At 43.1% G+C, this 12153-nt stretch overlaps 2 protein-coding genes across 3 annotated transcripts; both read right to left on the bottom strand.

Moving 5' to 3' along the window:
* Positions 1-454: 454 nt before the first annotated feature.
* On the bottom strand, positions 455-1901 carry LOC117583462 (UPF0676 protein C1494.01). Of its 2 annotated transcripts, XM_034271768.1 has the most exons (5): positions 1713-1900; positions 1531-1628; positions 863-1471; positions 648-802; positions 455-585 (listed from the first exon to the last, which is right to left on the bottom strand). In XM_034271768.1, the coding sequence occupies exons 1-5, from the start codon at positions 1795-1797 to the stop codon at positions 504-506; spliced, it is 1029 nt and encodes a 342-aa protein (XP_034127659.1). In that variant the 5' UTR covers positions 1798-1900; the 3' UTR covers positions 455-503. The 2 variants fall into 2 exon arrangements, with proteins under 2 accessions (XP_034127659.1, XP_034127658.1); XM_034271767.1 differs by having other exon boundaries at positions 1531-1901.
* Positions 1902-2146: 245 nt separating this feature from the next.
* On the bottom strand, positions 2147-9783 carry LOC117583344 (elongation of very long chain fatty acids protein AAEL008004). Its single transcript, XM_034271608.1, has 5 exons — positions 9498-9783; positions 3633-3724; positions 3301-3558; positions 2938-3237; positions 2147-2870 (listed from the first exon to the last, which is right to left on the bottom strand). Exons 2-5 carry the CDS (start codon positions 3714-3716, stop codon positions 2679-2681), a joined length of 834 nt encoding a protein of 277 aa, XP_034127499.1. The 5' UTR covers positions 3717-3724; positions 9498-9783; the 3' UTR covers positions 2147-2678.
* Positions 9784-12153: the final 2370 nt, after the last annotated feature.

Here is a 12153-nt window from a genome sequence, read left to right as displayed (position 1 = left end):
GAGTGGCGAATCGAAAATGTTGTGGCGCTTGAGGTTAACATTATCACGATCGCCTAACTTTTAACAGAGTTTTGTCTATTGAATGAAGGGTGCATGGATTACAGTCTCATCGAGGGCCCTATTTATTTTAATCAAATAACAAAATTTAAAATAATTGTGGATATCTTATTAAATTGTTATCAAAATGAACTTTAAATTCTTTATTAAATATACTAGTAGGAATTTCTGAGAGATTTACATAAACGGATTATCTGAAGCTGTTAACTTGTGACGATTTTTACGCACCTCGAACAGTTCTAACATGACACCAGCACGATCGCAAACGATACTTAAAACTCGAGTGTATCGATAGACCGAAAGCAACGTGGGTAGTGTTGTGGCAGTCAGCTTTTTTCCACGAACAGTTCAGCAAAATGCACACAATTCAAAATGATTTTATGGTAAATTTATTTTATTTTTATTTTATGGCATATGAATGTATGAATATCAAAATAAATTGTTGCTTAAGATTCGTTGCTTTCCTGCGAAGAAGGTCCGTAGGTGTCAGAAAACTTTTTCTGAATTAGCTCATAGGCACTGTAGATTCTGGATGTTACAAAATCGAATGTCAGTTTATGGGTATTTAAAAATTCAACTATAAGACTCACTTCTCGTCAGTAGATTCCTCTGCGGATTCCGTTTGATTAGCAAGAATATCTCTGGGAGAAATCATCGTCGAATTATCAGGATGACAGAAATAGGCAATGGAATGTCTGCCTCTAGTGCGTATCTTGGCCCTCTCAGGTACAACGACGCGATGCGGCTGAAAATAAAAGAGTATAAGGAACCGTTTCATATTTAGGAAGGCGATGTAGGACTATACCACAGCGTGATAGCGTTCCCTTGTCCAAATTGATAAGAGCTCCCCGCCATTGATGAGAATTGATCCGGGCAGATGACCCACACGTTCCCATTTGTCACCGCCAGGCAGTTGCACTTCCAGACCGCCCTCAGAGTCCTGAGCCAGCAGGGTAAACGTACCATAGTCCACATGGGCACCGCAGCGAACGGCCCCCTCGCTTTGCCCAGGCTCATCGTCCACTATCGCCGGATAGTAGATCATTCGAAGGGTAGTCATATTGACATCATCCCCGGAAAGCATCTCTGAGTGCTTGTCGAGAAAGCATTTGGGAGGGGTCTCCAGGGCAACCTCCAGTGCCTTCAGTATGAAGGTGGACAAGGCCGTGAAATCATTGGCCAGCGTCGTGATCTCCTCAGCGAAGTCGGGCAGCGTCTCAGCCTCCCTTGGAATGTTCTTGTCGTCCAGTTTGCAAATATTGTAGGTATGCCGTAGCTCTGGTGTCTTCCCATCGAAGCGTTCCATTCCGGGACTCACGTAGCCATAGTTTGTCCCATCCTTTCTGCTGTACCGATCCCGTACCTCAGCAGGCAAGTCCAAGAAGTAATCGAATTGATCCCAGGCAGCTTTGATCTGAGCAGATTAGAACAGCGATCAACACAACAAGTTTTAAAGGTGATAAGATAACGAACCTTCTCGTCGGGAATGCCATGATTCACAAGTAGAGCGATCCCCTTCTCAGAGAGGGCCTTGTCCAGCTGTTGCCCAACGCGATTAATCACAGATTTGCCTATAAGCAGTGCGATTGTATAAAGATTGCTTGAGTAAAGGGGGCTGTACCCGCATCTCGTGTGGATGGGGCAAGAACACTTACCACAATGTGCGAGATCGATGATCGGCACTGCGTACCGTGAGACAAGCGTATCAAGCTTGTCCTCTACTATCTTACTCTTTATCATGCTCAGTAAATAATTGTAAACGGAGATAAGCAGCACAGTGAGAGTATTAGTTGAGCTGTTTTCGGAACGACCGATCAGAGCGATGTTCTCTGGCAGACTGACAGTGCAGGGCTCTGGCATTGGCGTTCGTACCTTTCTCCGTTGTGGATTGTCGGCCTCCCGCAGAGTTTCATTTCTTTGTATATGCTCAATGACCGTTTTCTTTGTTAGTCTCAAAGTAATGGCAGTCTAAGTCATCTCAATTGATAGTGTATCTGCTGATTAGCCTTTCGACACTCCCTTTTGTTCCAGCAGCAAGCATAAATAGAAAACATATCAGCATTTATTTATATAAATCGTTGTTTTTTTATTGTTTGCAAATAAAATATACAAAATAACATTTCATTATAAAATGTGCATGCCAAAGAGGGAGAGACAGACCATTGTCGGACAGGCAAAAGTTCAGACAGGAGTTCTGCCATTTGCCTGCTTGTTGTCTTTGTCTTTGACTAACAATGCATGCCAAGTCCATAAAGTAATAGCTAAACTACTAAACTATAATATTTGGTTCTACAGAAACACTACTAAATACATTCATATTCGTACACACTATCCCAAAACAGCAAATGCAAAAGAAATTTGCATTGTGCAATGGCAAAGACTGTTTCGATCAAATATAAAATGAGCCGTTTTCCTCAAACTAACGAAATACTACGAAACAAGCTTACTAACGACTACAGAGTGTATAATATCCATCTTGACCTATGAATAACTACGAGGAAGGATCGATTCGAGAGTGGAAAGTGGATAGGGGCAAGTTGGAGGAGTAGGCAGAGGATAGGTAGGGAATAGGACCATAAATGATAAATGTAAATATACAGATTCGAGAAGCTTCTTCCTATCTACTCCTTTTTCGCCGTCAGCTTGGCCTGGGCAGCCGCCTCCTTCTTATAGTTGTGCACATAGAACGAGCTGAACATGTAGGTGAAGAGCCCAGCGTTGAATGTCAGCAGGGCGGCAATGGACTTGGGGAAGTTGCAGCTGGGTTGGAACTGGATCTGCAGCGTGTGCGCAAAGATGATCAAGAATTGAACCTGCAAAAGATATTAAGAGTTTTAGCCAGAACGAAGCTAGGTCCATTACTCCATTGAGGACACTCACAATCTGCAGGATGGTGATGTACTTCTTCCACCACAGATACTTCTGCACTTTGGGTCCCATCGCCGAGAGCAGGTAGTAGGCGTACATGATGATGTGAATGAAGGAGTTGATGAAGCCCAGAAGAGTGCCATGGCCGCCGGCAAAGTACTTCACTCCAATGAAGGCGCACACGGGCATCAGCGTGTGATGGTAGAGATGCAGGAATGAGATCTGGCGCTGTTTCTTTCTCAGCACAAAGAACACGGTGTCCAGCAGCTCGGTGATCTTGGCAATGTAGTATAGCCAAACAGCACCGGCCATCTGAAGTTAACAAAAATCAGTTGTAGATTGTTGGTAGACCTCTCTCTTTTATAAATAGTTTACCCTCATGGAGATGGGATCTGTGGCATAGGGCACGGGTTGGCATTTGTAGCTGTAGTGTCCGCCCCAGCCGCCCTTATAGCCCTCGTAGAACAGAACCAAACTCAACAGAACCTGAACGGCATTGTACACCAGCAGCGTGTTCTTCAGCTCGAAGGGTTTGCGATCCCGCATATAACGGGGACCGGCATACAGACAGAAGTACAAATAAGCAGCCAGGATCGTGAACAGCGGTCCAGGGGCATTCGAAAGGAACCAGCTCTGTGAAGAGTATTGAAATATCCAAACAAATTCGTTTGAAAATTGGCATTAGTCCTCTATATATGTACACACACCTTTGTGCGCAGATCCTCGTGCTCCACAAAGAAGTTGACCATCCGGTCCACAATTGTGTTCGTCTCGTTCAGTCTGACAGACATCTTGCCAACTGTAAGTGAAGAATAAATCATGAAATTATTATAATGCCTATGGGAGATGGTAAGTCAAGTGGGTCATGCAGTTTAATTAGCACCTGAGGCGACCTTGGTTAGATCCAAATAGAAGATGCTACTAGCCGTAGTTCCTGTTAATTAGCGGTGCACACACTTAACTAATGGTACCCAAGGCAAGGCCTCGCCCACGCTCCAGCAGATCGTAGTATACTAGACATATTATGTACATATGTATGTCTGATATATTTGCATGATCATGATGATGCCTGTGGAAAGTGTCATTGCGAATGTCAAGTTGATTTAGACATGTAATCGTCAAGCAACGCGCAGCAAAAGTTCTGGAAGACAATAACCCGTCGAATATTGCACTTCTGTTGAACCAGCAGAAAAAAGGAAATCCAACAAACCAAGAGTTTATGTATGTTCATACGAGTATTCGAGTATTATTGAATTTCTTTTCGAGCGGGAACTGTCGCATCAGCAATTAATTGAGCTTCTCTTTTGCTTCTCAACATTATGATTTACATTTACTGTTAAAGGGCATTTAAAGGCAGGCCCCTGGTCAGGGGACGCAATGTGGTTTACGTGCACAGAACTGGTTTTACGACTGCTACGCTTTAGTTTCGTTAACTTGGCCAAATTATTGTTCTCCCTCCCCGGCTAGTTTTTGTTCAGGCTGGGGAAATACCCAGCCTCAGACACAGACCCATTCCCAAACTCCAGAGGCAGGACAGTGCCCAAGGACGGTCCATTCAGGCACGTATGAATCATTAATTTTATGGCATTGTCTTCAAGGAAGGGAAACCAGTTATCCAACCTGCGGGATGCAGTGGCTGCTGCAATCTCTGTGTGTTAATTGTTATGGTTAGTCTCCAGGGGTATCGACGTGATCAGTCCCACCCGAAAACAGACCAAGTTCTGTTGGCACTTCCTAGACCTGGGCACTTGATATCAATCATTATTTGGCCGTAATAACATGAACCCTCAGCTGCGTTGAATCCGCTTGCTCAATCTCTGATCTTGGCCAGACGGCGACGGCTGCCCCAGTTAGGCGCTAACCCCTGTAGGCCTTTTGAATCCACTATCATCTAGCCTCGCTTCGATGGGAAATGTTTTTAAATGGAGTGCTTAGTTTCTGTTTGGTTCTTGGCTTTATTAATTATGCACCACCTGCCATCTACGACTCCGATTCACACTCAAAGTGAACGCCATTATCGAATTACCAAGCGTTTTCTGTTCAGTCATCGTTCAGACTTTACCAAACTGCATTCATTCATTTGGAGATTGAGTAACAAGAATTTTCGTCCAAGTTGTTTGCATTATTATGAGGGCCTCTTGTCGAGTGTTGTGGCGAGGCCCAGATCAACATTTAGACAACATTTCTTAGATTTTTTGGCATAACTTCCCAACCATTACGGGGAGACTGCCTCTATTTATGGGTTAGATCTATGCAATGTAGAGTATGAGGCCCGGAGATTCAGATTCTACATTTAAATGCAAATTGACTTTAATTGTAAACTGGTTTCATTTGCCTCGCAGATATTATTATTTAATAAATATTATATATAGATACTAAGTAGAAATGTCTATGGGGAGACTGTTCCACTAGCCTGTTAATGAAACTTCAGCTGCATAAACTCACATCAAAGCTTAAATAAAGTGTTATGTAATCAAAGTATTCTAATAAATGTATAATCATTGCAAAAAAGTTCTACCGGTTTTCGAAAAATCCGTGAATTATCTACTGCGGAGTGGCATGAACTTGGCTTTGACATTGACTTTGGGGACTCTCATCACAGAATATCTTTTATGGCCATTTAGCACTCATAAATATCTAGATAAAAGTTTTAGAATTCAGGTTTTATATCGAGAGGCCATCCACTAGTGCCGTGCCCCAAAACTACTGCCTCCAGCTCCAGCACTCCTTTCGCTTCCCCAACAAAAATAAAATGGGAAATTTTGGGAATATAAACTGCTGTAAAATTTTGCATATTTATTTGCCTATTGATTTTTAAACTTTGCTATCAATGTTCCAATGTCCACATGCAAATGAGTTTGGATTTTATTGCCGAAAAACCCGAGAAGCAAAAGTCAGAACTGTTGGGTCATCATTACTTGGCTGAATATTTTTTAGAACTTGATCCCGACATTCAAAAATCCCATTGCAGTGGGTTACGGCTGCACATTGTCTAATATCTACTCGACTATGCTCTCAATTTTAATATTCTTCAACAAAATATGCGAGTATTTCGCAAATATGTGGCGTTGCTGGCGATGTTGGTACTCTGCTGGATGCCATTTGCCTTCCAATTAGCGATTTTCAGGGTGCGAGAGTGCGTGGCAACGGCAGAGTAAATATGAAATGAAATAATGGAAAGACAAATAAATAGAATTCGACTCCCAAATGAGCTTCTCAAGCCCTGACGTCACATTCCAGTTTATTATGCGATAATCAGCCCGGCTATATGTCGGCCGATAAATTCTAGACACGCGTCGCACTCGCGGCTGTATAAAGAGATTTGCACGTTTTTTTTCTGTCGTCAAGTTGGCCTACCATTTTTGGTCCCCGGAGCACATGTGGCGTATGCGCAATTTGTGTCTGAATATGCTTTCAATCGCAATACCAATCCCCAACCCCATCCCAATCTGGTTCTATTTACAGCCTCTAGAATACTTGGTTCTGGATGGTTGAGAGGAATGTTGAGGAGACACAAAAGACAAGACAAAAGGTTGACAATCTGAAGCTGTAGTTGTAGCGGTAGGCAGCGGCAGGCAGTCTCTGATCAATCGATGGAGCACAATGGCATCGACAACGAACTATTGTAAAATCTCTATCAAGGTCGTACGTTTTGAGGAAACGAAACGAGGCAGAGCGCACGAAACCAAAAAAAATTAATCTCTTGCATTGGAGAGCAACTAAAGGGGCAGCAGCCACATACTCACTGTTGGGCGTGGCCCTGCGCTACGATCAAACATAACACTCGCTGAGAGCGAGAGAGAGAAAGAAGTGTTATCTGCCTATTGACTGACCGCCAAAGAGATTTCTACTTGTATTTTATGCAGATTTATTTACCATTGACGCGACTATTTCGCATTAGCGTTAGTTTCTGCTCTGCTCTGACCTTGAACCACTGTTAGTGGTGTGAGTGTGTGTTGGCCGCTGCAGGCACATAAATTAGCTAATTTAACCACACAGACAACACCAACTTTGTCAACTAATCGCGACTAACTTCCGCGTGGTGGCGGCTGGCTGGCAGCACAAATTCCACCAGGAATGTGACTCGCTCTGGACATTCCTGCAGCCAATTAAACGGAATCTGTAAACTTTCCATTACGAAATATTTCATACAAATGTAATTGACTCAATTACAGCATGTTGAAATATGCCTAATCAGTCGGTCAGTCTATGTCTACGTCGACGTCCAGAATGTATGTAGGTTGTCTAGGTCTGGGATCCATATTATATCTACATAGTATACCAATGTATACTAATGTATCAATCCGATTGGCAGGTTTGCCAGGCGTGAAACAGTCACAGCCATAGCCATAGAAACACAGCTTCAATGTTTGTTTTCTGAGTGCTTCATTCAGTTATTGGATGATTTAAATATTGGCAATTTGTCTATCTTTATAAATATGCAATTAGTTGCAAATATTGTGAGCGTTTCGCTCCAGGCTTCGTACTCGAAAAACAGGTTCAAAGTTCGTTGGCTGAGTCTTTCCCTGACGCATATTGCAGTTTGAATATATTACGAGTAAACATTCGAATGACAGTCACAGTCATCTCCTATTCCTATCACTTGCACTTCTGTTCTAATAGAAAGCATTCGATTCCCAATCGCTTCAATCACTTTCAGCTATGAACCATTAAGGGGTAGGCGGGAGGGCAGGTGGAGAAATTTGATACGTGGGGAAAACTACTGACTTAATTAACAAATATCTTGTGACAATCAACGTTAGCAACGTCTAGCATCATTAGAACTATTAATAATATTAATTTTTGTTTGTTTATTTGAGACTTTAATGTCGTTGCACTTGCATTTTGCAAAAAAAAATCATTTGTTCGTTTCCAAGGGTGCACAGATTGACCCAGTCATGCATATTCAATATACTAGTGGATATACCTAAATACAAGCACAGAATATCTACCCATGTACGACATCTGACCTCCAATATTTGCAATTGTCATCACCTCAGCCAAACATTATCATCGTCCACATAGCCATCGCCTTGTTCTGCCTCTTGATTTTGTTTACCTTGCCATTATTATTAAATCTTTTTCTGTGGCCAAACTTTGAGGGAGATGATGGATGCTGTTGGCTTCTTGGGCAAATAAGTCAATCTAAAACTCACTCGGCCGGAGGAGGCGTTGAGTAACCCCCAAAAGAAGGTGGGAATTAGAAGGGTTTCTGCTTTAATTGTTGGTGCGACCGTCGACGCATGTGACCCCAATTGGACTCATAATATTAAAATGTAATTTGCCATGTCAAAAAAAAATGTCACCCAAGAGGCAATAAACATTGCTCGCGGTTTTCTTTTACCGTGGCAGCCGACGCCGCCAATGTGCGACCGGATGTGCAGCAGTAACCATTTGTGGACCCAGATCTCCCACCTCGCAGCTCGGAGCTCAGGCCTAGGTGTGATATGAAGATAATATTGCTTGACTAACTATCTTTCGGAGTAACCGTTGGCTTGGCTGTTTGCTCCAAGAAAACAACAATAAAATCGTAAATCAACAAATTGTGCGCATGCGTGAACGTCAGCGGCTCTGACGAAGGGCAAATCCAAACCAAATTATAAATATTTCTCTAAAAAATTGTCTCATCTATGGGAAGTGTGATATGTGTATCAGGGTGCCAATGTTAATCCGAACTTCCGCTCTATTCTTATCATGTCACAACTTCTCTTAAAGTATAAACGTAAATGTACGACTCAAGTTTTTTTGGGGGATTTTCGGGCTTTGTACTAGTTTTGTTTGTGTATCTCTTCGTTTAGCACATCTTCTGATTGCTGTTTGGGCCGCAATTGCCACGAAAGTGTAACGCAAAATTCAGGGCTAAGGGAGATCGACGATGACATAACACATAATGCCCCGTGAAATTGGGCAGTTTTCTTTTACGAGCATGCTGCGTGTGGTATGCGGCAATGCAACAGCTACAGCATCCGCAGTGGCAGTGGCAGTCGCAGAGGCAGACTTACACGCACACTATCTGACGCGATATTGGGCTGCTGCTGCTGCATTTTATCTTCATCTGTTTTATCCGCAAGGCGGGACTACAATAACGTACAGAATTGATCAATCGTTATGCGATTTACATATAAGCCCCACATTAGTGATTGACTTGACTGGGATGGAGCTGCGCTGGAGCTGGTGCTGGCTGGCTGGGGCATCATCTTCATGGCGCATCAGAGTATTTACGGCTGGTTTTGTAAGCCCGTTTTTTTCCTCCGTTTCATCTCTCATTTTTCTGTGAGGGCTGACTACGGCTTCGGCTATTGCCTGTTGGCCATCGTCATGTTATTTATTTATACAATATTTAGTTTGTATTTTTCTTTTGAATTCGTCCGTTCCCGGGTGGTTTTGGTTCGCTTTTCGTTTCGCAATGACCCCAAAAATGTCTCAAATTGTCGACAGGTTGCTGGTCGAAAAGGTGGCCAGGCCAGGAATTTGTTTATAACTTAAACGTGTGTGCATAACTTAGCATAAAATCTAGACACAATTCTCCATTGTTCGAGATGAGTATTCATTTTTGTTTCTTTAGCACTTGCCTTTCGGTTACGTTGCGAAATATTGAATGGAATGAACTTCACTTCCCACCAAAGCCAGCAAAAAGAACAAACACTAAACCGGGGAATTCTTTCTGTTGTTATCCTTTGAGACAATATTTCACACTCGATTCAAGGCGATCAGCGCGACGTTGTGGAGCACAGAACACAAAGAATGGAGCACAGAACAGAGCACAACACGAGGCGGCAGATCTTGGCCAGCTTTACGATTTCCTAGCGATCACTTGGCTGTTGAGAGTTGAGGCGCCGACTTCAGACTAAGCGATATCCGGGCCCTACAAGCCGTCTTCTATGCGCCGCAGACACAGACACACGGACACGAAACCGACCAAAATCCAACACCAACAACCACCAGCAACACCGACGACAGAGACGACAGAGACGGCGGCAACGATTCGGATTCAGACTTCGATTACGATTCGGATGGGCCCCGATCTCTGCCGATCCGATCCGATCCCATGCGAGTTTTGCGAGTGCTATATTCCATCAGATTTTAGTTGCTGTCGAAGCGGAGCGGTGTGTGGCCACTGATTCTTAGCCATTGCATGTTTTTGAGGGCCTATTCTAGGATCTGCGATAAGAGCATCAACTGACATGTTTATTAGCGCTAAAATCTATGCACACAATGCATTCAAATCAATAATTATTATAATTAACAAGCGCCTCTTCCTATAATAAAGTGTATTTTTAAATCCAAAGTGGACTGCCACCTGGAGAATGTTTTGCAGTCGACCATAATAAAAAAATCATAAAAATGTATCCAGTAAATTTATCATCTGTGCGCAGGGCTGGCAGCGGGATTGTGCCTTATGATTGTGCAATTAAATGGCCCCAAACTGCCCGCAGTCAACGTCTGGTGCGGCTGACGAGAAAAGAGCAGTAACAGCCAGCCAGCCAGTCTCCGAATGGCCACTTGATGCACATTTTAGCAGTGTCATTCCTCACACTCGTAGTAGTAGCAGCAGTCACTGGGGGAGACTGCATTGTCTGCTTTAGTACTCACACATAGAAACCCATGCCAAATGAACAGAAGCTTACAGCCGACGTGCCTGACATTTGCCACCAGGCCACCCCATTTGGGACCAGACCTCCTCTAATTGCTCAATCGGAAGAATGAAGACAAAGCAATGAAAACCTGAGAAATTCCAGCTTCATTTAGCTGTCAAATTACACGCCCACGCACTCTGCAACTGCAATTCATTCACATATTTTGGGTTTCAGATACGATTTCGATGGATACGCGTACTCAATTCAGCGTCAGCCTGAGCTTCATTTAAGCTTCCGCAATTGCGAAGGCCAGTAGCGTTGGCATGCCCGACGCGTGCCTGAATCTTATTTGGGTGCTGTTGTTGTGGCGGCTCATTTCAATTGCTAAATATTTTTGGCATTTTTTGAGGAAGATTCTACGCAGCTCTTGTTACGTTAACGATACCCGAACTGAACCCATTTCAAGGCGCGCTAAAAGGCGTTATCAAAGCCAGTCATCGCCAAGAACTTAAATATCTATCTATGTATTTCCATAAACATTTTCGGGCCCAATCAGTTTATCAATCAGTCTATTGTTTCTCCGCAGCGTCCGTTGATTTCCGTACACGTTCAATACGAATTTTCACTTTGTGTCGAATTCAATCGCTTTCAAAGTCAATGTCGCCGCTGGCCTATGGCGGAAACAAAAGACTTCGGACACAAACTTGCCGCAATGCCCCCAGCATCGTGTTATATTATAGATACATATGCGGCTATTTAACGACTTATTCGATTAGAGTTGATTTGTGTTTATTTATTTTCAAAGCATCTTTACATGGAAAACTACAGCACAACGAAATGCAAATAAAAACACACACACTGGCAGCCACTTTTCGGATATGATTTTGGGGGGAATAGGAATATCTTTGTTGTATATGATGCCATTATACGCTTTTAATGTTTTTGAACTTGACAAGATATCCAAATTTGCATGATAATGATTGTATGTTTGACTATGAAAGAATAAATGCTGCCTGTTGCCTGTTGCCGCCCCATTAGAGTATTGAGCAAAAACATTCTTAGCGCTCTTTTTTTTCTGCACTCTACTCTTGATTATGTAATTTCGGATGGACTTTTTGTGGCAATCGCCAGTGTACATTAAAACTCAATTAGTGCGTAACAGTTGGAGAACATTGGGTAAAAACGCAGCCACACAATTGTTGGCAAGTTGGTAAGTAACTGAGAGTATGAGTCCGAGGTGAACTGAGGCTGATTGGAAATCAATGAACCAACGAACTGGACACACAGCGGATGCTGGCAATGGCCTTGACCATAACACTTAAACGCCAAAAACCTTCAAACACAAGTTGCTGCTTGTTAGTCTCAGTCTCAGTCCATGCCCCTCAGTCTGATTCTCTTGGTTCCGACTCGGACTCAGTCCGAGTTCAGTCAGTTTATTGAATTTAACGCATTAAGGCAACTACTGCACAAGACCATTAATAAACAGCTGAAAGTCCAAACTGGGTGGCGGCCTGAACTCCGCAGACGCATTCGAGTTTTTTCGACATTGAACTGCACAAAGCACACATCTCACATCTCCTTAATGACGATGACAGTCCAATCGCTATTGTGAATCCAGCACACATGTCTTCTCTTCCGGCTCTTCCGGATT

The sequence above is a fragment of the Drosophila guanche genome, unplaced genomic scaffold (assembly GCF_900245975.1).
Source record: "Drosophila guanche unplaced genomic scaffold, DGUA_6, whole genome shotgun sequence".
NCBI classification, from domain to species: Eukaryota; Metazoa; Arthropoda; class Insecta; order Diptera; family Drosophilidae; genus Drosophila; species Drosophila guanche.
Note: the sequence above shows the minus strand (reverse complement) of the source record. Positions and strands in the feature narration are given on the sequence as shown.

Coding starts and splice junctions, on each gene's coding strand:
- LOC117583462 (XM_034271767.1), bottom strand. CDS start 1,797: ATGATAAAGAGTAAGATAGTAGAGGACAAGCTTGATACGCTTGTCTCA. Junction 1,472..1,530: donor ATGGCATTCCCGACGAGAAG/GTTCGTTATCTT, acceptor TAATCTGCTCAG/ATCAAAGCTGCCTGGGATCA. Junction 586..647: donor GAGGAATCTACTGACGAGAA/GTGAGTCTTATA, acceptor TGTAACATCCAG/AATCTACAGTGCCTATGAGC.
- LOC117583344 (XM_034271608.1), bottom strand. CDS start 3,716: ATGTCTGTCAGACTGAACGAGACGAACACAATTGTGGACCGGATGGTC. Junction 3,559..3,632: donor ACGAGGATCTGCGCACAAAG/GTGTGTGTACAT, acceptor TACTCTTCACAG/AGCTGGTTCCTTTCGAATGC. Junction 3,238..3,300: donor CAGATCCCATCTCCATGAGG/GTAAACTATTTA, acceptor TGTTAACTTCAG/ATGGCCGGTGCTGTTTGGCT.